At 41.2% G+C, this 21,921-nt stretch overlaps 7 protein-coding genes across 7 annotated transcripts; 1 reads left to right on the forward strand and 6 right to left on the reverse strand.

Moving 5' to 3' along the window:
• Positions 1–1,028: 1,028 nt before the first annotated feature.
• On the reverse strand, positions 1,029–3,760 carry pmt2 (protein O-mannosyl transferase). The gene is made up of 5 exons (XM_025689968.1): positions 3,464–3,760; positions 3,252–3,379; positions 2,635–3,187; positions 1,823–2,582; positions 1,029–1,749 (listed from the first exon to the last, which is right to left on the reverse strand). Exons 1-5 carry the CDS (start codon positions 3,596–3,598, stop codon positions 1,106–1,108), a joined length of 2,220 nt encoding a protein of 739 aa, XP_025549934.1. The 5' UTR covers positions 3,599–3,760; the 3' UTR covers positions 1,029–1,105.
• An 874-nt stretch (positions 3,761–4,634) lies between these two features.
• Positions 4,635–6,653, reverse strand: BO97DRAFT_426288 (putative MFS monosaccharide transporter; the record flags this gene model as incomplete). Its single annotated transcript, XM_025697118.1, has 6 exons — positions 4,635–5,029; positions 5,086–5,798; positions 5,853–6,046; positions 6,110–6,398; positions 6,458–6,535; positions 6,595–6,653. 6 exons carry the CDS (start codon positions 6,651–6,653, stop codon positions 4,635–4,637), a joined length of 1,728 nt encoding a protein of 575 aa, XP_025549935.1.
• A 2,562-nt stretch (positions 6,654–9,215) lies between these two features.
• BO97DRAFT_406774 (putative mitochondrial carrier protein) lies at positions 9,216–10,738 on the reverse strand. The gene is made up of 3 exons (XM_025695488.1): positions 10,624–10,738; positions 10,327–10,562; positions 9,216–10,271 (listed from the first exon to the last, which is right to left on the reverse strand). Exons 2-3 carry the CDS (start codon positions 10,350–10,352, stop codon positions 9,413–9,415), a joined length of 885 nt encoding a protein of 294 aa, XP_025549936.1. The 5' UTR covers positions 10,353–10,562; positions 10,624–10,738; the 3' UTR covers positions 9,216–9,412.
• On the reverse strand, positions 10,225–10,907 carry BO97DRAFT_120310 (uncharacterized protein). The gene is made up of 3 exons (XM_025689969.1): positions 10,624–10,907; positions 10,327–10,562; positions 10,225–10,269 (listed from the first exon to the last, which is right to left on the reverse strand). Exons 1-2 carry the CDS (start codon positions 10,806–10,808, stop codon positions 10,400–10,402), a joined length of 348 nt encoding a protein of 115 aa, XP_025549937.1. The 5' UTR covers positions 10,809–10,907; the 3' UTR covers positions 10,225–10,269; positions 10,327–10,399.
• Positions 10,908–11,284: 377 nt separating this feature from the next.
• spt16 (chromatin-remodeling protein SPT16) lies at positions 11,285–15,093 on the forward strand. Its single transcript, XM_025692855.1, has 7 exons — positions 11,285–11,680; positions 11,739–11,823; positions 11,906–12,027; positions 12,090–12,242; positions 12,301–13,732; positions 13,787–14,385; positions 14,435–15,093. The coding sequence occupies exons 1-7, from the start codon at positions 11,501–11,503 to the stop codon at positions 14,924–14,926; spliced, it is 3,063 nt and encodes a 1,020-aa protein (XP_025549938.1). The 5' UTR covers positions 11,285–11,500; the 3' UTR covers positions 14,927–15,093.
• Positions 15,094–15,239: 146 nt separating this feature from the next.
• BO97DRAFT_348828 (zinc metalloprotease) lies at positions 15,240–16,243 on the reverse strand (the record flags this gene model as incomplete). Its single annotated transcript, XM_025691901.1, has 2 exons — positions 15,240–15,902; positions 15,959–16,243. The coding sequence occupies 2 exons, from the start codon at positions 16,241–16,243 to the stop codon at positions 15,240–15,242; spliced, it is 948 nt and encodes a 315-aa protein (XP_025549939.1).
• Positions 16,244–16,378: 135 nt separating this feature from the next.
• BO97DRAFT_455258 (CDC50/LEM3 family protein) lies at positions 16,379–18,144 on the reverse strand (the record flags this gene model as incomplete). Its single annotated transcript, XM_025699137.1, has 6 exons — positions 16,379–16,768; positions 16,835–16,997; positions 17,049–17,754; positions 17,809–17,905; positions 17,959–17,995; positions 18,051–18,144. The coding sequence occupies 6 exons, from the start codon at positions 18,142–18,144 to the stop codon at positions 16,669–16,671; spliced, it is 1,197 nt and encodes a 398-aa protein (XP_025549940.1). The 3' UTR covers positions 16,379–16,668.
• Between the last annotated feature and the right edge of the window lie 3,777 nt (positions 18,145–21,921).

The raw sequence follows: 21,921 nt of genomic DNA on the forward strand, positions 1-21,921 counted from the left end.
TGTTTGGACGGCACCATGCATTGATCCCACCTAAACACAGCTCACTAAACCCCAAGAGACTAAGCTAGGCCTAATTAAGAGAATCTCATAGAAAATAGTCACACTATCTGATCTTTTGATGATTTGCTAGTACTTTTACTGGTATATTATGACTCTTACTTTATTCTAAACTTATCATTATATAATAGCTACTCGAAGCAAGAACATGTGTACGTCAAGAGAAGTAAGTGGTGAGCAGATATCCATTTCAAGGAGGTTCGGGCAGGCCGAAGTGATTGGGAGGTTGCCGGTACGGTAGACCGGAGGCGCCTAGAACACAATTATAGCTTTCGAATTAGCTAAAAAGCTGAACCTACCCACGGTAAATACTTGTCTAAGTAGTCACGTTATTTCCGCCTTTACCGCCTGTTTATTATATTCATGCCTACTTTTCAGGTAGTTGATGAGTACCTCTTTGTAACATTCTCAGCGGGCCTAAGTAGAGTTCTGCTGTGTTATGTAGACCGCAAATTTTAATGTCTACAGTTGCTTTTCACATGCCAACACCTGTTCTTGTGTCATCTACATACTTGGTTGATTATACTGGTTATTCTACCTATACGAACGCTTATATCATTGGAGCGAACATGTTTTCATATAATCAATATAAACCAATAGCGTTAATTGCTTCACAGACTAGAGATATTGGATTGTATACAATTTAAGAAGGAATGTGCAGTTATTGTTATCTAGTTAAGCGTTTCGATATTATATCAAATTGGGAACTGCTCACAACTAAAATGCCACATAAGCTGTCCACGTATGGAAAGTCATCGGCTTACCCATTAAAATACGAACGGGCCAAACAAACAGCCGGCCACTATCGGCTGGAGGTGACACCACACTCCGGAACAAAACTATCCAGGCATGCCAAGTTCGAGGACACTCCTTCCGAGATTTCGATGTCCGATAAGAGATATATCAAAGGTCATTTCATTTCCTTACAAAAAGATGTAGGCGTCCAAGTGGATGCTGGTGGGCCATGGATCACAGAAAGCGATGGAGCAAAGAAACAGGCTAACTGGCCCTAGGAAGGGGAAGTGATTGGGATGAGAGGACTGGCCCCTCAATTACCGATTTTCCACCCACTAAGCCAATTCAAATGCTTCCAATCATGGCTAGGACCCTCGATGCCGAATACAATAACACGGAAGTATAAGAACATCCCGAATATCATAAGATAAAGCACCGAATATAGCGCCCCACGTAGCTTATCATTGACTGCCCGGGTAAACCAGTCGATACAGAATCCGAATGTGAGTATGGCGTAGTATAGAGCCGGATAGTAATGATGGACATAAGTCACCCGTGCCATAACCACGAAAGGTAAGTAATGCAGAATCCATCCAATAACGGGGTATATGCCTGAGTAATGTATATGGTCAATTTCCGTTTGTGAGAGCTCATTGTAACCTCGCTGCCAGCGCACAAGGTACCAAAGAACTAGGAACCCAAAGGCAGCCAGACTGGCACTACTGCCCCAGTAAACGAAAGGATTTCCGAGAAGATAGTATTTGACAGTACTGTCGTCCCAGGAGCACATGCGGAGCCCAACATTCAAGACGGGCCACTGCCAGAACTTTGAGGCGAGATCGTCCTGTTTGTCGGGATCAGGAACCAGTGCATTATTAGATGTCATCATTGCAACATTCAAATGAATGAAGTCTTTCCAGAACGGCGACTTGTAGGAACCAGGATCACCTGGCGGGACTAGATATCATAATCAGCAAACGGGTTATTCCCATGACTGAATAACGTAATATCGGGAGTGGGGTGTTCTCACGTCTCTCGTTGTAGTGAGACTCGACATTCCAGTGAGTATAGACATCATTAGGCCTATTCTCCTTAACGCAGGTGGTCTCAATCTGCTTGAAGCCCCATTGTGGTAGATTGACATTGCCAGCTCTCAGGTAGCAACCCAAAACGGGGTGCTTCAACCGAAAGGCTGTCGTAAGTGTTCTAACTCTACTCTTGTCCTTGGAAGCGACATCATCTATGACTTCAATCGCCCAATGATCTTTGTCGTCCCCGATGGTGATATTGCCATAGCAAGATACTTCGTAATGGCTTTTGGTTACCGGTGCTGAAATCGCATGCGAGTGCAGGTTTCGGCCTGTTTGCCCATGGATCAAGCGTATCACATCGCCGTTGCCGATGAATCTCAATGGGCCATTAGCATCATATCCCAACTCCTGGCGGTTCGGATAAATGAACCAGTCATTGTTCGCATCTTTGTGGTGATAGCAAGTGACTTGTTGTTGAGCAGAACCTTCAGGGTAGGTCTGAACATGCGAATGCAACAGGCCACCTCCATAGCCCATGTTCTTCAATGTAACCCTCGAGCCAAGTGCGACTTCAAGAGGACTATCCTGCCCGACCTCAGTTCCCTTGAGATTTGCCTGGAAGAGGGAACTCATCTGCGCGTCACCAGGGCCACTATTCTCTAAGATCCAGAAATGGACGTAAAACGAGAGAATGTAAACAAGACATGGCACAAGTATCAAGCCAGCTATGCGGGCGAGTAGGTGTTTCACCAATACATCCTGTCAGATGTTTAGTATACGTTCGGGTTTGTGAAGAGTGAATTCAACGTACCTTGGGCATCTTCACATCACCGAATTTGTTCCAGAGGTCTTCAACCGTATAAAGCCCTACGATCGCTGTGCAGAAAAATCCAACCCATTTGACGCTGCAAACACAACCAATGCTCACGCCAGTGAGCAAAAGCCACGTGAACCATTCGAAGGAGAAGCTCTTTTTTTGGAGTCGGTGGAATTTTGCCCAGCATAGGGTGGTTGTAAAAGTAAAGCATAGCAGCATAGAATCGAGCAAAATAAATCGCGAAATGGTGGCGTACGAATTCTCGAAAAGCACCATCAGACTGATAAGCCAGACCGTGGCTCGGCGGAAACCAAGCTCACGAGCGGTGAAGTATGCCAGGGGGACGCAAGCCACACCGAAGGCAGCATTGAATACACGCATAAAGGTGTAGTTGACATCCTCAGGGTATTGTTCTCCAGATTTGAATTCGAAGGAACCGTTGTAACCGGCGAGATAGCCAGATAGTCCGACGAGCATCTTGCCTAATGGTGGGTGAACATCGAAGTAAAACTCGCGCTTCAAATAGTGCGACCCGAACTTGCCAAAGCTGAAAATCGAGAAGAAAGAGATTAGTTCAGTTCAAGCTTACTTCAAGAAAATGAGTTCCTTACTGTGCTTCATCCCATGTGACAATGTTGGAGCGTCCAATGCGGTACATACGGGTGAAGATTGACAAAGCTGTGAGCAGCAGTGGTGCGATGACAGGCTCCCAGTAAGTAAAGTCAGAAATTGGCCGAGGCTATATCTCGTATAATATTTATTAGCCAGTGATCAATGATGTATATTGATTCAAAATGTTCAGCAAGCAAAGGATAACGCTTACCTTGTATTTCACTTCTACTGCATCAGTGTAATTTTGGTTTGACACAACATCCGACTTCCCCGCGCGCGCGGTAGTTCTGCGCCTTATATCAGGTGCAATACTGGCGCCGGTACTTGAACCAGTAATTTCTGCCATAACTCGGGAGGATGAAAGTAACCAAAAGAATGAATGGAAAAGGGGTCGGGTGCAGACGCCGAAGCTGGTGCAGGTAAAGAGACCGACTTGGTAAATCTTGACGTAGCACAGTCAGCCCAGTGAGGATTAAGATTCGAGGACTTGTTTTAAGACAAGATATAGGTCGTTGACCGCAAGTGGATGATAAGCTTCATATGAGTAGAGAGTGGATGCAAGATAGTAGCTTTGCTGGTGAATGAAAATGGAAATGTTCCTTCGATAGATGATCGGAAGAGGAAGTGAGATTTTAGAAGAATCCTAAGAAGCAAGTGGACGTGGACTGAGCTATTTATCAGAGAATAGAAGGGTCAAAATCGAGGGATTGAGTCTTGACTGAATGAAATAGTGGGATGAAGAGAAGGTTGAAGGAAAGGACGAAGGGCAGAGAGGCATAGAGCAAAGCACAGGATGCTCAAGTGAAAGTGAGAGTTGGCCTGGAGTTAACATGGAAAGCCCGGGCGCACGTTTGCACCTATGTTTCCGCCCCACCCAAATGGGGCTAAATCTGAGGACAGGGAGCCAAGCCAGTCTAGATTCATCAGTAATATCTATTATTGTAAAAGCTGGTTGATGATATCAATCATGTTCCCAACACTGGAGAACCTTGAAATCTGGTTTTCTGCAATTGTTTCATAGGTTGCTCATATATTCCGACTTCCATGCTGACTGCTACTAGCCGAATTCAAGTGCATATATCGACGGATGCAGTATCTTCCAGGACTACTTACATACGTGGACTACATTGACAAGTGTCTTACTTGTATCTGACTCGTGACTTGGGTACCGTAGCCTGAGATTATATCCCCAAAGGTTGAAAGCATGAATGTTGAAATGAGTACAGATACAAATCAAAGGCCTCTAACAACAGAAACACCTCCAGCGCAGAGCAAGGTAGATGACAAAGAACAGCAAATCCGCATATGGCTGAAACAAAATTCAAATGGAGGGCAAGGCCGAAGTCTACTTGAGCGATAGCACTAGGAATACAATGACTGCCTTAGTCATTCTCTTCCTCTTGCCCAAGACGGCTATACTGGTTATTTTGTGCCGATGAACCAGATCCCTTGTGACGAGAGATCATATTCGAAATCCAGCCACCAAATCCCTCTGGTCGACTAACATGATCCTCCGGATCACCAGATCTAACAGACTTGTTATAGGCAGTAGGGTTCATATTGGGTGGATCAATGTCTAGTCCAGGGATAGCATTATCCGCTCCCAAGTGACCATATTGCCGCCTAATATCGAATGAAGGCACAGGAGAGCCAGCACTCATCAAGGAGCCACGCTCCGCTTGGGTCGCTGGAGTTGGCATAGAAGTAGTCGCATCGCCGAACAAGAGATTCATATCCTCCAATCTGACCCCACTTGTCTCAGGATATAGGAAATATACTGTTTGGTGACTGTCAGGCAGACCGCAATTGAGCGAGAGCAAAGGAGGTACTGACCTAGTACAAAGCTGCATGCACAGAAGAAAGCATGGACCAGATAGAGACGCCATTTGATCGCGGCTTGAAGGACAGGTGTGACTTCCCCAACCAGCCAGTTGAAGGCCCAATTTGCAGCGGTACTAAGACTGGCGCCCTTTGCACGAATGCTCAAGGGCAAAATCTCGGGGGGGTAGAGCCATGGTATAGGGCCCCATGACGCACCGAAAGCGGCATTGTAAATCATGACAAATAGGACGGTTAGCGTTGGTGTTGCCGTGACATCTATATAAATGAAATACGAGATCAAGGACAAAGACACAATCATAGCCACTGCCCCTGAGAGTAGGATAGGCCGCCTTCCCCAGCGGTCGACAAGATACCACGGAGGGACCGTGGAAGCAAGATAGGATATGGCATTGATGCCGGTCATTAAGATAGCATCGCGGCCAGCCCACCCTGCTGATTCAAAAACGAGTGGGGCGTAGTAGGAAATAACGTTAATTCCGTTAAGCTGAGCCAATGCCTGCGCTGACATTGCAATCAATACCCGTCTATAATAACGCCGAAACATGTCGCTGTAGGATCTTTCGCCCTCTTGTCGTTGAAGAAGGACATTCATCTTGATCTCTCTGTATTCTTGTCTGGCTTTGTCATTGTGCAAATCGCCTTTACCATATAGGTTCGCGATAACAACCATCCCTTCCTCGTCGAAATCGTTATCTAGTAGCCATCTGATCTGATGTGAGAAAAGTATGTAGGGCACACGTGAATTTGTGCAAGCTCACCTGGGGGATTCACAAATGATCAAACTTCCCACGCCAAGCAAAGCGCCCATAATGCATTGACAGAGCAATGGGAGACGCCAAGAGTAGTTGCTATCTATGAAGCTGCAGAAGTAGTCAACCCATACACTAGCAGCGTAGCCGGATATATTCCCTGTAAATTCAATGCACGCTAGCTTTCCGCGGTTATGGGGAGGCTGTTTGAGAAGCTGTCAGTATGTTTGTATGAGCGCTTGAGGCGGATCGATGGTCGTATTCACCGAAATCTCAGACTGATAAACCGGCACAATTGTAGAGAGTGCTCCAACGCCTAATCCTGCGATGATACGGCCGACCATCATCATAGGCAATCCTGTCGCAAACGTCTGGAAAGCGCCACCAATGAAAAAGACGATTGACCCGTAAAGGATAGTCTTGCGACGGCCGATCAAATCACCAACTCGTCCAACAAGTAGGGATGAAATAAATGCCCCCACTTCTAGAATCGCGACAACTGTACCGATTGCCGCTCGTGAGGGTTGATTGAAATAGTCCTTGAAATACCATCCTCTGTGTTGCATCAGCTACCGCCGTTTGAAATTGGACTGCTCGATATAAGCGTGACATACGTTATGATACCAGACATCACTCCTTGGTCGTAGCCGAACAGGAAGACACCTAAAGATACGAAAACGCTTGTGAAATACCTACACGACATCAGCTCAGCGCATAACAACGGTTCAAAACTCGAAGTGAAACGTCTTACAGCAAAGGTTTGCCAACTAAACCATGCATCTGGGCATTTTGACGATTGTTCGGGGACATTATGGTTGCTAGTATACGTTCCGCTCGTGGAATCCGCCTGGGTGGTGGTTGGGGTATCTCGATCGATGTCTTCTCGGTTGCGAGACCGCCAATAGAAGGCTGGTCTAATACACGAACACGCTTTGACTGCTTGGGTCGCTCCTCGGGCTCAGTTGACCCAGAGGTATCTAAATCCGTCGGCTTCCAAAAATTGGATTGTGTAGAGTTTTCTGCATCAGCAGGCTGTTCAGCCAGATCGCCACTATCGGTCCAAATAAACTCTGAGGAGTGGTCCGATGATAGCGAATAACGCCGACTAGCCCCCTCAGCCGTGAACTGCCCTACGTTGCCCAACGCTGCAGCGGAAAGTCGCGATTGAGAATGAAGGTACCGCAAGGGTATGCTCGAAGGAGTATGCTGTTGGGATGTTTTAGAAGGAATGTTGGCGGTTATAGTGGGCTGGACCTGGCAGCCCCTTTACCCCGGACAGTCAATCCTCTTCTCCTCCGTCTTGCAATATATTTGACTGATCGGCTGTCACCACTTCGGTCAACTGTGACAAAGAGCGGTGTCAGGCGGCGCCGACAAATGTAGGTGCGCAACCGCCGTGCTTCCTTTGCTGAAAGAAGGGATGTGGTAAGGCGACGCTTAGAGTAAGGTACGAGCGGCACAAACAATAAGAATAACAGAACAACGTAATAGGACGTGAAGGAAACGCCAGGGTCTCTCGACTTAAGCGAGCGAGTCTGGATATTCAAGTGCAAGGAGACTTGTTGTGGGCGGAGAGGTGATGCGCTGATGATAGCGGTCATAAGGCTGCTTGCTCACGAGACAATTGCCAACTTGGTTGATCGACGCAGAGTGACGGAGTCCGGGGCGTGACGGCCAAGGAGGGTCAGGCGGATGGATAGTAAGACAACCAAGAGGCTGGCACGAGGTCAATGGATGGAAATCTGCACATAAGACAGTATATTATTTTTGATACGGATCATACTAGTCCCACTGAGCAGGATACTGCGTACAGAGAACAAATGCAAGGCTACCGATTGGAACTTTGACGGCTGTTGTCATTGAGGAGTGGAGGAAACCCCGCAAGCCGACGTGGACAGGTGGTTGGTATCTACGGAGTAGCATTACGTCGATTACCCGGCGTATCCGCGCTTCTTTGCAGTGGAAGTGGATACGGTACTAACGTACTGTACACTTACCCCGGTACCGCCCCCTTACCGAGTATTTTCAAGCCTTGTTGCACGCTACGACCTGTATGACCGCCTTAGATCTCGTCGTATTGGACATACACTCCGTGTGTCCATAGGGGTGGTCAGCAACCGTGACCAAGCCCAAGCCCAAGACCACCGGTCTGCCTGGCGGAATCGGTTATATATTATAACGTAATCGGTAAGCGAGTGGTCCATGTAGGCGAGTGGCCCAACTCCGTATTCCTTATAAAATAGTTATTATTCAAAGCTGAATATCTCAACAACTACAATACTTAAGAATATAAAACTTGAATACATTATTCAAGTATATCTTCTATATATAGTATCTTTTTTAAAGACTAGAAAATCATATTTCTTGAAATATTTAGAATTTATATTAAATTACAAAAAAAATACAAAACTTATATATGTATTTAGGTAATTAAAGTATATATCAGGTTTTTTCTAGGCTATACTAGATAACTATAGTAGTATTAAGCTTGATTCTAAGTTTTACAAGATATATATAAGAAATGGTTGAGATATTTAGCTTTTGGATATAGCTATTTTATATGGAATACGGAGCTGGGCCACTCGCCTACATGGACCACTCGCTTACCGATTACGTTACCGAGCACTTACAAAACAGCTTATAAATCAGAATTAAATCCAGATAGTACCGGACCGGGCGCCCGCTGCAGGCGCCCGCGGCGGAGCCAAGTGGTTTCCTATCTAAGTTTAGTTGTAAGGCTAAACTACTTCTGACTTTGGGCAGGGGTGACCAAGACCCACCCATTGAAGTGATGACCGCCTTCGTGATTTACACGCGCTAAGCCTATTTAGTTTGGGGCTGGGCTTGGTCACGGTTGCTGATCACCCCTAATAGCAATTCCCCACAAACAAAGTACTACTGTAGACTGGCGTTCTACTAAGTACTTCGAACCGTAAAACTCCAGCATCCGGATCAAGTGTGGGTACGGAGTATTCTGTAGTCTAGGAGTGTTTCACCTGACACAGCAATAAAAGATACTACCAAAGTCCAAATTCAGCGGCAAGACGCTGCTACCACTCGACAAGAGCCTTTTTGCTTCGCTGAACATAAGAGAAAAAAGACCTTAACAGATATTGACACGTCCCATGAACATCCTCTATGCAAAATCCGAATACCATATCTCCTAGATTGTGATATTGACTCTGCTGCGAGAAGCTTCCACTTACCTAGAAATGACTTGAACAAGATGGAAAACTGGACATACCAATCCGTATACAATGGTGTTTTTAAAGCCAGAAAAATCTTTCAATGGATGGACAATTCATTGGATCATGATCGAAAAGGGTCACAGCCCTTCTTCTCTACGTAGATAAACCTATGTCATTGGCCTGGGTCTGTGCTTAGCGAAGCAGTTCATGAAATGTTTCGGTAGGTGACATGGGCTCCATTCAAGCACTGAGACTTCGGTAGAATAAGGCCAAGATGATTAGGGGAAGGGGTATGGGGTATAGGTGAAGCTTTCCAAGAAGAGGCACATGATAGATATACCGATGACAAAGGAGAGTGGCAGAAATGGTATCTTTGTTCTTTCACGGCAGCAGAATGTCATACCCATCCCGCTCGATATATGCAGTGTCCGACATGTAGGCATATTTACGACGCACCAGCTCGAAAATCACAAGTCCGGCACTTGTGCTGGGCACCTGGCGAATAGCATCTCTGGCAAATCCACGAAAGAGCCACTTCCTCCAGCCTCCAGCTCTGGATGCCTTTCGCCTGCATCTTCTCAACGTTTCCTGATAGGCATGATAGTATAGACGTAGCATTTCTCGCCTCGATGGATAGAGACTAGCTTGGTGGTCAAGGATTTCCAAGCGAGAAACATGGATGCTTTGGATGACCGACAGCGGTCGTTGTATGCTTTGTTGGGCCACTGAAGCTATCACACCAGCGGCCATTAAAAAACATGGCTCCAGTGCATAATGAGGTCTGATGAGCGGAACACCGCGATCGCTAGACTGAAAAGGCTGCAATCGATGCGGACTAGAAGTATGCAAAGACCCATAGTACCACGTAATAAATGAATAGTACGCCTGAGATTTCACGAACTCAAAGGATGAAAAGAAGAAAGCATACCCCAGGGAATCACGCAAGAAGGAAATACTCCAACCAGCAAATATACCCCGCGCTCCGATCTGGGTGAGCTTTTGATAACCATAATGCCACATACTCCGGTACTGGCCTTCAAGCAAATCATTTGTTCGTAGACGGACCTGGAGAGCATCAAGGGGCGCGGCGACTATTGACTGAACAGTTCCAGCTATAAAGCCGGCTGTGAAGGTATTTGAAGGCGGAGGAGGCGGGTATATACGCTTTACTCCTTGCGACACGGACTCGTTGAGACTTCCAAGAACTTGAAGGTATGATGTGTAAAGTATGGCGCCAACTCTGGAGTAGTAGTCAGATATTACGCACAAATGCCATAACAATCTAAGCAGCTCACCCAGCATTCGCCAATAAAGGGGGCATAACTTGATTGGGAATGAAGCGCCACCCATATGTGCGAACAGCATGCATCAGAAGGCCTGGTGTGGTCGTATGCAAGGACCAGCCAGATTTTGATGAATGGGGATTAACAGCCCTTGCAAATGCCTTCCCGAGTCGAAGAAGGAGCCGAGAATGATTAGCGAGGGTTTCGAGAAAAAGAGGGCGAGGAGGGCCAAGCTACCCACCATATAGCTGTAAACAAGGCTTGTCAACATATTTTAAATGTGTTTTGAGGTGAAGCTGGAATTCATACTCAACACGCGTGCGGAAAAATGATTTTATAGGTGCTCTGAAGTAGAAGGCAACAAGCTGCGCACTCAAGGCGCGAATTCCAGCAGCAGAAGCACCGGTTGCAGCATTGTGTCGGGGTTTTCTTCGAGAGATTGAGTCATCAGTGCTCACTTGGTCAGTCGGAGCATGTAATGAATCATTTGCCATCCTGAACGTTCAAAGAAAAGAAGGGAATCGAAAAAGGAACCTCACAGACTCGGCTCTGAGAGATTTGCAGGAAAGCATGAACGGTTAAGACGAAAGCATGGCAGATTGACAGGGGCTTGCAAGGAACGACTCGGTCATATGTGCATTTTGTATGGTGACCAAGAGTATGACAAATTGTCGAGAGACTATTTAAATCTTCTTAAGGCGGAAAGCTTCGAGGCTCCCAAACATAAGAGACCTGTGGAGGGGTATAAATGAGAAGGCCGATGAGATATTGGTAAAGATACGTTCGACACTGCTTATAGTAGTCATAAGATACATAAAACACAAACAACGATGCGTACCGAGTAGAGAGAAAACAAACAGCCTAAACATGCCTTACTCATCATTTCCTTGGCACAGCGAAAACGCGCTCCAGTTCGCGTTAGGTTGCGTCTAGGTTTCTTCGGGACTGGTAATTAAATGCTCATTTGCTATCTCAACACCTTCTTTCGATCTTCTTACGGTATAGTCTCTCTCAACGCTCGCGGCATCAGATCTTTCTTACTATAGTCTGCAACTTCTCTTGCTTCAGCTGTCACTGCAATCATTTACCTCCTAAAACTTCCATTTTCAGTTTCGCCAAGGGTTCTAGGTATAACCGTGTGCTGCTACGGCGAAGCCTTAGCCTGCGCCACTGGCAACTTCGCATCATGGCGGAAGAGATTGTGATTGACAAGAATGCATTCTTTAACCGACTTACAAGCTTCTATTCGGCATGGAAGGCAGATAGACGCTCAAACAATGCCACTTTCGGTGGAGTTTCATCCATTGTTATCCTCATGGGAAAGACAGACGAGGCTAACAGCTTCCAAAAGAACAATGCGATGCATGTAAGTTATTGCTGAGGTGGACAATCTGTTGGCAGCATGCTAACCTGAGGGTATTTAGTTCTGGCTCCTGGGCTACGAATTCCCTGCGACCCTACTAGTTTTCACAACTGACGTTGTATATGTTGTGACTACTGCTAAGAAAGGTAGGTGCTTCCACTAATTTGAAAAATACGTTTGTGCCGTAATGTTTTTGGATGTTCCACTAACAAGGGTGTCAACATATAGCCAAGCACCTTGAGCCGTTGAAGGGGGGCAAAATCTCAGTAGAGATTTTGGTGACCTCAAAGGATCCAGAAGAGAAGACAAAATCATTTGAGAAGTGCATCGAGGTTATCAAGACAGCCGGTGTGAGTCATGCCACCTTTGCTGTGATGGATATGGATTACTAAGATACCATGCGCTGTCACAGAAGAAAGTCGGTATTCTGCCCAAGGATACAGCCTCCGGTCCTTTTTCTGAGGACTGGCGGCGGGTTTACGCGGCAGCCGCTGGGGAACTGGAAGAAGTTGACATTTCGGGCGCTCTATCGGCCGCCTTTGCAGTCAAAGATACAGATGAGCTGGTCAGTCACTCAAAGCTGTGTCATGATGGTTGACAAAAACTCATTAACCGATATGAAGGTATCCATCCGAAATGCGTCAAGGGCGTGTAGTGGCTTGATGGCCGAATATTTTGTGGATGAAATGTCTCGTCTGCTGGACGAAGAGAAGCAGATGACCCATAAGGCTCTCGCCATGAAAATTGACGCGAAGATAGACGACGCCAGATTCTTCAATAAGCTAGCGAAACTTCCAACTGAATTTGATCCTCAACAGATCGATTGGGCATATGGCCCGGTTGTACAAAGTGGAGGCAAATATGACCTCAGACTCACAGCAACTTCAGACAACCACAATCTTCAACCAGGGATCATCGTCGCTGGATTTGGGATTCGCTATAGAACTTACAGTTCACTAATTGCGCGCACATATCTAGTCGACCCAAGCAAATCTCAAGAGGCAAACTACGCTTTCCTTCTGAATGTTCGCGATGTGGTTATCAAAGATCTCCGCGAGGGTACAGTGGCTAAGGATTTATACAACAAAGCTATCAGTCTAGTCCGGGCCAAGAAGCCAGAGCTCGAAACGCACTTTGTCAAGTCCGTTGGTGCTGGTGTGGGAATCGAGCTCCGTGACTCTAACATGCTTCTGAACGGGAAGAACGACAAGATATTGAGAAGTGGCATGACATTCTCTGTTACAGTTGGGCTGACTGATGTCGAGGATTCCAACGCCAAGGATCGGAGCAACTCCATTTATTCAATGGTCATTACAGATACAGTCCGTGTCGGAGAGAACGGGCCACTTGTGTTCACGAAAGATGCTGGAGTTGACATGGACTCGGTCTCCTTCTATTTTGGAGATGAGGAAGAATCTGAAAAGCCCGTCAAGGAGAAGAAGGAGGTGAAATCGGGTGCTGTTGCTAGCAGGAATGTCACCCGAACAAAGTTACGTGCCGAACGACCAACACAAATCAATGAGGGCGCAGAAGCACGGCGTCGTGAGCATCAGAAGGAACTGGCCACCAAGAAAACAAAAGAAGGCCTGGACAGGTTTGCGGGCACCACGGGAGATGACAATGGGGTCACACACAAAAAGTTCAAGAGATTCGAGTCCTACAAAAGGGATAACCAACTGCCCACAAGAGTGAAAGACCTCACTATTTATGTCGACCACAAGGCCTCAACCGTGATTGTCCCCATCATGGGCCGACCGGTCCCCTTTCATATCAATACTATCAAAAATGCCAGTAAAAGTGACGAGGGGGAATATGCCTATCTGAGGATCAACTTTCTGTCACCAGGCCAAGGCGTTGGCAGAAAGGATGACCAGCCTTTTGAAGATCTTTCAGCACATTTCCTTCGAAACCTGACTCTTCGATCCAAGGATAACAATCGACTTGCTCAAGTCGCTCAAGACATAACCGAGCTTCGCAAAAATGCTCTGCGACGCGAGCAAGAGAAGAAGGAAATGGAGGATGTGGTGGAGCAGGACAAGCTGGTTGAAATTAGGAGTAAGTGAATCGCGCATATCGACCCCACCAGTATCAAGGATAACATTTTTCCAGATCGTCGCCCCGTCAAATTACCCGACGTTTATCTTCGGCCTCCTTTGGACGGGAAGCGGGTTCCTGGTGAGGTTGAAATACATCAAAATGGTCTTCGATATATGTCACCCTTCCGCAACGAACACGTTGACGTACTTTTTAGCAATGTGAAGCATCTTTTCTTCCAACCATGCGCACATGAGCTGATCGTGTTGATACACGTTCATCTCAAGACGCCGATATTAATAGGAAAGAGAAAGACCAGGGATGTGCAGTTCTACAGAGAAGCTACTGAGATGCAGTTTGATGAGACTGGAAACCGCAGACGTAAACATCGCTACGGGGATGAAGAGGAATTTGAGGCCGAACAAGAAGAGCGGCGTCGACGGGCAGCATTGGACCGCGAATTCAAGGCATTTGCTGAAAAGATTGCAGATGCTGGCAAGGATGAAGGTGTCGACGTTGACATCCCGTTCAGAGAAATTGGCTTTACTGGTGTTCCCAATCGGTCAAACGTCTTGATCCAACCCACGACAGACGCTCTTGTCCAATTGACTGAGCCTCCTTTCCTAGTAATCACTCTCAATGAGGTTGAAATTGCTCACCTAGAAAGAGTACAGGTAAGTTACAGTTCCCCCGCTGGATCGTTCAGTCCTAATATTTCTATAGTTCGGACTTAAAAACTTTGACCTTGTCTTTGTTTTCAAAGACTTCCACCGGGCGCCTGTTCACATCAATACGATCCCTGTTGAGTCGTTGGAAAGTGTGAAGGATTGGCTCGACTCTGTTGATCTCGCTTTCACAGAGGGTCCCTTGAACTTGAACTGGACCACCATCATGAAGACGGTGGTAAGTGATCCTTATGGATTCTTTGCTGATGGAGGTTGGTCGTTCCTGGCGGCAGAGTCTGACTCTGAGGGCGGCTCTGATGAGGAAGAGGAGTCTGCGTTTGAGCTCTCTGAATCAGAGCTCGCGGCCGCGGACGAAAGTTCGGAAGACGATAGCGAATTTGATGATGATGCTAGTGCTGAGGCAAGCGACGACTTCAGCGCAGACGAAGAGAGTGGCGAGGATTGGGACGAGTTGGAACTCAAGGCGAAGAAGAAGGATAGAGATGGCGGTTTGGACGATGAGGAGCGGGGCAAGAAGCGGAAGCGATAGTCGGGATGGATCTGCAGCTTCGGCACGACTACCTACTAGCTCGTTGGCTTGAGGACAACAGACTACTGCGACCAGATATTACTTTCAGAACAGTGTGCAGCCTTATTACAGCTTTTGATATCATGCTTGGAATTTTCGTCATGCAGTATTAGTGTGAGAGAGTTGCCACAATCGGTGGTCTCGTGTTCCTATGCGTGCGTGATTCAGATGTAATGTCATTGCTAAATGCGTGGCCAATCTAAAATCCTCTTCTCCCAGAAGGCGGTGATTCTCATACAGCTCATGCACGAGATCCGGATTGACCCCCACTTTCTCACTTCCCTGCCCTCATGGTGGACCACATGCTTCTCATCCTCTGAACTTGATCTGGTGTGAAATTCTCGTAACACTCATCTGATGAATAGTCCATGAAGTTATGAATGGCGTCGAGACCAGGAAGGTCTGGGCAGGAATCTTTTTGAGCCGGGCATCCGTTCGTTGGTTCAGACTGCTGCGGGGTGTCGTCTATATAGTCACCCTCGCTACTGGAGGAGCAAGTGTCTCCCTCAAATGTGTGGAGGAGCCCGTTCCAGTGCCCAATCTCGTGGACGGCAGTCCCTCCTCGGTTATAATGCTGCAGCGAACCTCCAGGCATGGTCTTGGCCAGCACGTTGCAACCGTCATTGAGGTAAGTGGAGCGTGGACTACTTGCATTTATGCTTGGATCAGGCAAAGTGCAGAATCCGAGTACGCTAGACGATAGAGCATCCATCTGTCGAGCAACTCCGTCATGCGACACCCGGGCACTTCCAGCTGATGACACCTCGAGATCTGTCTGAAAGTAAACATTAAGGGTGCTGTAACTCCCTTTGCGCAGAGCTTTCTTCATGGCGATTTCATCTTGATTGTGAGCCCATGTGTCATTCACATGGCGAGTAATGCCTTTCAGTCGGTAAGATATAGTTGCATTTTTATATGCCTCTTGTAGATAGATCAACTGCGATTGAGTTAGTTTGGGAGGGGCAGTGACCAAGGCGATAGGGCAATACATACCTGAGAGGCTATCATCTGGTCTGAAACCGAGTTGGCCGCCTCCTGGCTGCTCACAACATGAAACCATGTCTCTATTTCAATGGGTTTTATAGCCTCTCGGGCTTCATAGTTAGAGCCAGAACTGATTTTTGGTTCAGAAGCTCTCATCCTCCTATACTCCGCTTTCAAATTTTCGTTGGGCGCAGGTGTAGCGCAGAAGCCGCGATCAAACGAGACGCTGCACAAGGCCTGCATGCTCATCATAATAAGCATTAACAAAATGCTAAAGATGTGCAACGGAGCCATACTTGCTTTAATTTATGAGACATCAACTCTTTCGCTGGAACACCCTGTGGCAAAAGAGAATAAAAGGCTGCGACGACGGCTACACGGAATGTATCGTTGGCCAAGCACAACAAACTTGTCAAGGGGAATTCGACTCCTCAAGAATGCTGTAACAAGGGGTAAATGCCCGAGCAGAAATAACAGAAATATTTCCTCTTCATTCATGTTGAGTAAACAGCAAACTGTTTGATAAGAGGTTCATCACTTTGGTGTAAATAGAAATGAGTACAAGTTAGGCAACTCCATAAGCACAAGCATCGAGAGCATCAGGAATCATTTTAAACATTGCGATCACCATATAACAAATAGCCTTGGACACAGGAAGAGAGACGATGCATTACTGTTGCGAAGACCGAGAGGCGTTCAATATAATGAGCGATTACTTCCTATGGAGCGTGAGATCCAAGCCTCCCGTCTCTTCCTGTGGAAGTAGCAGAGCTATCGTGATCATTATTCCAGGTCAGATAGGTATGATCACCAAGTTTTCTAGGGAACGCAAGTTAATAAGGCTTTCCAAGCAGCGAATGAGTTTCTAGTCGACTGGAATCGTACCTGGGTCGTACTAAATGGGCAATAGTAAAAAGGGCGCCTAGCACGATACAAACGCCCCCCACAACGACATAAGCAATCCCCATGAAAGGATTCTGGCCACCAATGACGGTCCGGGTGGATATTAGTATCGACTTTGTACCCCCATACTCAGTGACAGGAAAGCCTGCTCAGACATTAGTGACCTTGGTAGTACTGCTAGACTGCCCAAACCTACGGTCCTCGATATCGAGCTGGTAGCTTCCAGCGGCCATGGCTGTCGTATCATTTCTCCGCGATAATTTGCTGAACGCCGGCAAAGCTGCAGTTCTCATCCATACCATGAACTCTTCATCCTCGTGAAGGTTTGGTATCCCGTCAAGGTATCCATGGGGATAGCGGTCATGCCAGTTAGGAGGTGGGACGACCTGCCATTTATTGTACTGGGTCTTCTTGATAAGCTGCTTGTCGCTGTCCCACGCTATGCCTTTGTTGGTCATGTAATAAGTTTGGGCATCATCACCGTTAAGCAACTGGGGGCTGCTAATCGTGTCATTGAATTGCGAATTGGCGATAAGACCGCAGGGATAATACGCTTTTCCCGAAGGGTCAAGCTTGAGGGGGTCGCAGGATCCCCCACTAATAGTTTTATTGTCAACGGCCTTCCCCTTCAGCTGATCAATATCGAGTGATTTAACATATCTGCGATGATTCTGGTAGAAGTTGGTCAGGCGATAGTACATGAATACGGGCGGTTCTAGTCTATCGGGTATTTCGAAAATCAGACGACAGACGGTTTTCCCATTTTCGTTCAGGGTCTGCCAAGTCGGTGTAGACTGTTCGTTGCTGGACTTGAACGAAGTTTTCACTCTATCTGAGATGGATGATGGTTGGGAAGATGCCTTGCTGGCGCATTCTGAATAGTCTATGACTATCTCCTGGACCTAGCAATATTCAGCCAACTAGAGAGCAAAGATCAATATTAAGATGCTGCATACCTGAGAGCTGGCCCATAGTAGGAGACCGCCGATAGGGGCAAATATCACGCCGATGACAAAAAACAGAGGCAATACGCTCTTGGGGGTTAAGATTGGCCTGTATGTGTCAGCGTTAAATTGGTGAAGATGCATTGATCCAGATCTCCTTACTGCCAGGCTTTCAGGCGCTGTTGTCGGAAAGCGGTGTCTGTTCATCTGTCAAACTTTGAACCGTATAGCCTCGACAGTGGTGCTATCCTCACTTGCTGGTCTTCTGTTGCGGGACTTCTTATCATCAGGAGCCCCGTCATTTCCTTCGTTGTTAGACGCCGTGCGAGTGGCTTCTGTACGAGACATTGCTGATTAGATTGAACCCATGCGTCACCAGTTAGATAAGACAGGATTGAAGAGAGATGCCGCGCAATCTAAGTCTTTCCCTGAAGCAGGGGTTGCACAACGTTCATGGATGGATCAGGTGGCGCGGAACTAGGAACTGGTAACGGAAGCTGGAAACTGCGCAGTTGGCCGGTAAGGCTTCCCAGTTCCTATGCCAATCGGATATGAAACGGAAGTTGTATAAAACTATCTCCTGTATGGATATAGTTACACCTTTAAGTCTAGTGAGGAAAAATAATAATACAGGAGTACTGTATCTAATCTAGATATATATTTATTTTCATAGAGAGTTTATATATAAATACTAAACATATTTTATTATGGTTAGCATATTTAAGATAAAATTATTTAATAAAAATATTTCCAGAACAGTATTCTTATTTAAATATTCTACTTAACATGATATAAAATAATAGAAATATTTAAAAATATTAAATATTATTATTGTTATTAATTAAAGATAATATCTATATTAGATATAATAAAGAAATATATATATTATTAATATATTGAGAATACAATTATAAATAAGGTAAAATAAATACATAAATAAAATCTATAAACAGGATTTTATATAGAAAATAATTAATTAATAATTTATAATAAAGAATAAGAAGAATTTGATAATTTAAAAATTAATAAAATTAATAAAAATTAAAAATATTTGTAATAAAAATAATAGAAATAATAATATTTTAAAATAAATAATAATCATAGAGAAAGAAAAGAAAAGAAAAGAAAAACTTTAAGAATGAACCGAGAGAATAATAAAAGTTTTAGGACTGCTAAAAATAGTTAAGAAAATGATTAAATATAAAAAATAAAATATTGAAATTATTTTAAATACTATACTCAGAAAATCAGTATTCTCAATAATTAGATTCAAATATTGTTAGAGATATAGCCCTACTTAGCCTAATTTAGCATAGTAAATTTAATTAGCTTGATTATTCTTTTTTAAATAAGTTTAATAAATTATACTATTTAGATAGTATAATCTATTTCTAACTACTTATTTTTAAAATAATTTATATACTAACTAATTGACAATTAATAATCTAATTAAGATATAAAAAGGATTTATTATCTTATTATTTTTTTATTGGTTTAACTAATTAGATTATTATATAATATATTTACTATCCTATTTATTTTCTTAATTTATTTTTTTTAATTTATTATTTCTTAGATATCTTTTACTTTTATCTTGTTTTTTATCTTACTTTTTCACTATATTTCTAAATAAAATAAAAAATAATTGAAGTTAATTAAAAATATATATTAAAATAATCTTATATTAAATAATTATAAGTCTAGGATTTCTTTTAATTAATTTTTCTTATTATTTCTAAATTATTATAAGATATAATATAAATTAGACTGCTTTAGATAAAGTAATTATACTTAATTAGTAAATTAATTAATTAATATATATTAATTAAATTAGATTATATACTATTAATAAAGATATATAGAAATAGATAAATCTAAATTTTTTTTAAAAAATCTAGTTATCTAATTCAGTCTAGTTTATTTTTTATTTAGAACAATAAAATTAATTTAAAATTGATTTAAATTCTAGATCTAGTAGACTATGTTCTCTTTTTTAAAAATATAATATAATTATTAATTCTAAATTAAGAAATTTGATAAATTTTATTTAATACTTAGTTAAGTAATCTTACTAATTATTTTTATTTTGAAAAAATAAAATAAAATAATTATATTTAATTTGAAAATATTTTACTAGATTTTTAAAGCTCTAAGAATTTACCTAATACTTATTATATATTTTAAAAAAATAAAAAATAATTAATAAATATTATTTATTTAGAATCTTATCTAAAGGCTTTATTAAAATTTATATTATTTAATAAAAACTTAGCTTATTTAGAAATATTACAATTTAAAATTTATAAATAAATAAATTAAATAAAAATTTCCCTAACTTTCTAGATTAATTTAAAAAATAATAAATATTTTTTTTATTAATATACAAAATTAAGATTTTTTATTATAAGAATTTCTTATATTTATTATCTAACTTCCTGGAAATAACTAAGTAAATAGATAATTAAAACTATCTAATTTCCTAAAAGAAATAAAATATTAAGTAATCTTTTTAAATTAATTGTATAATCTTTTATAATTAATTAGATTAATTAAGATAAACTCCTTATTCAAAGATTACTAATAATCTTTTTAAAAAAGATATATTAAAATTAATTCTATCTTTACTTAGTAAAAAAATAGATATTATAATTTTTAAAATTATTTCTATATTAGTAAAAAAATAAAGAAATTAAAATAAAAACTAAATCTTAAAATACTAAATATATTAAATAATTTTAATTACTATAGAATCTAATAATCAATCTAGTTATTAATTAAATAACTGATAAAAAATAATTCTAGTAATTACTACTTTAAGATATTTAGAATTATGCTTGATTAAATACTCTAATAAAATTTAGTAAATCTTCATTGTATTAAGTCTAATTTAAACTATTACATATAATACTAAATTAATTTTTTATTAGTGTTAATTAATTTAATTAATTATAGCTTAGAAAAGTGGGTTCTTTTGATTTAAAAAGAAATACAGTTTTAGGATAGACCTTTTACTTTAAATTAGAGTAGCTTAACCTGATTATTATACCTTAACCTTAACCTGACTATAATCTAGTAGTTAAGTTAAAGTATAAAAAATAATTTAAATATATAGTTAAGATTAGGTTAAGATATACTTATTATTTTAATTATTTATATCTACTAATTAGAAAGATCGGATATAATAAATAAATTATTAATTATAAATTAATTAATAATATATATATCTTTTTTATATAAATAATATATAAAGTATAATATATTTTTAATTATATTATAATTATATTATAATTATATTATAATTATATTTGATTATTTATTTTTTTAATTTTATTTATTTTATCTGTTTCCCCTGAGAAATATATTATATTTTAAAAAAATTTATAAAATTTGATATAAAAAGAATAATATCTAATATAAAATATATATATTAATTACTTTTTATATTACTTAAAATAGTAATTATAATAGTATAAAAATTATAAAAAATAAATTTTTATTCGAAAGTATATAATATTTATAAATCTAGATAGAATTATTTCTTTATTCTTAATAATAATTTATTTTTTAAATTATTTATATTTTTATTTTTATGAATATAAGAAAAATAATTATCTTATTTTTTTTAATCTTTAGATATAAAATAATTAAATCTAAATTAAGATTTCTAAGAATATTCTAATACTTTTTATTTATAGTAAAATAATTAATATATATTTAAAATAATTATATTTTAAATATATTAAACTAGAGATAACTCTAATAATAATAATAAATATTTTAAAAATTATTAAATAAATATTTAATATTAATTTTATTAGTTATAATAAATAGAAAATCTCTAGTTACTTAATAAAAAATAAAAATTAATTATAATAAAACTTCTAGTAAATAAAAATATTAATATATTTTATAATATTTAAAATAATATTAATTAAATTAAAAATAAATTAATAAATTATATATTTTTTAATTTTAAAAATATTTTAAATTTTTTTAATATTTTTACTGTGGGTAAGAGCCTCTAATATTTAAAAATATTTTAAAAAAATCTTATTTAGATTTAAAAGTAATTTAAAGATAATAAATAATATATTAATAATTAAATTTTGATTATAATAAAAATAA

Source organism: Aspergillus homomorphus (assembly GCF_003184865.1).
Source record: "Aspergillus homomorphus CBS 101889 unplaced genomic scaffold BO97scaffold_27, whole genome shotgun sequence".
In the NCBI taxonomy this organism is placed as follows: domain Eukaryota; kingdom Fungi; phylum Ascomycota; class Eurotiomycetes; order Eurotiales; family Aspergillaceae; genus Aspergillus; species Aspergillus homomorphus.

Excerpts from the sequence above, each read along its gene's own strand:
- pmt2 (XM_025689968.1), bottom strand. The coding sequence starts at position 3,598 with ATGGCAGAAATTACTGGTTCAAGTACCGGCGCCAGTATTGCACCTGAT. Across the intron at positions 3,188-3,251 it reads GTCACATGGGATGAAGCACA|CTTTGGCAAGTTCGGGTCGC; the intron begins GTAAGGAACTCA and ends CTCGATTTTCAG. Across the intron at positions 1,750-1,822 it reads GTCTCACTACAACGAGAGAC|TCCCGCCAGGTGATCCTGGT; the intron begins GTGAGAACACCC and ends TATGATATCTAG.
- spt16 (XM_025692855.1), top strand. The coding sequence starts at position 11,501 with ATGGCGGAAGAGATTGTGATTGACAAGAATGCATTCTTTAACCGACTT. Across the intron at positions 11,824-11,905 it reads TGTGACTACTGCTAAGAAAG|CCAAGCACCTTGAGCCGTTG; the intron begins GTAGGTGCTTCC and ends GTCAACATATAG. Across the intron at positions 14,386-14,434 it reads CTCACCTAGAAAGAGTACAG|TTCGGACTTAAAAACTTTGA; the intron begins GTAAGTTACAGT and ends ATATTTCTATAG.
- BO97DRAFT_120310 (XM_025689969.1), bottom strand. The coding sequence starts at position 10,808 with ATGGCAAATGATTCATTACATGCTCCGACTGACCAAGTGAGCACTGAT. Across the intron at positions 10,563-10,623 it reads TTTTTCCGCACGCGTGTTGA|CTATATGGTGGGTAGCTTGG; the intron begins GTATGAATTCCA and ends CCTTGTTTACAG.
- BO97DRAFT_406774 (XM_025695488.1), bottom strand. The coding sequence starts at position 10,352 with ATGCCCCCTTTATTGGCGAATGCTGG. Across the intron at positions 10,272-10,326 it reads CCTTTATTGGCGAATGCTGG|AGTTGGCGCCATACTTTACA; the intron begins GTGAGCTGCTTA and ends CTACTACTCCAG.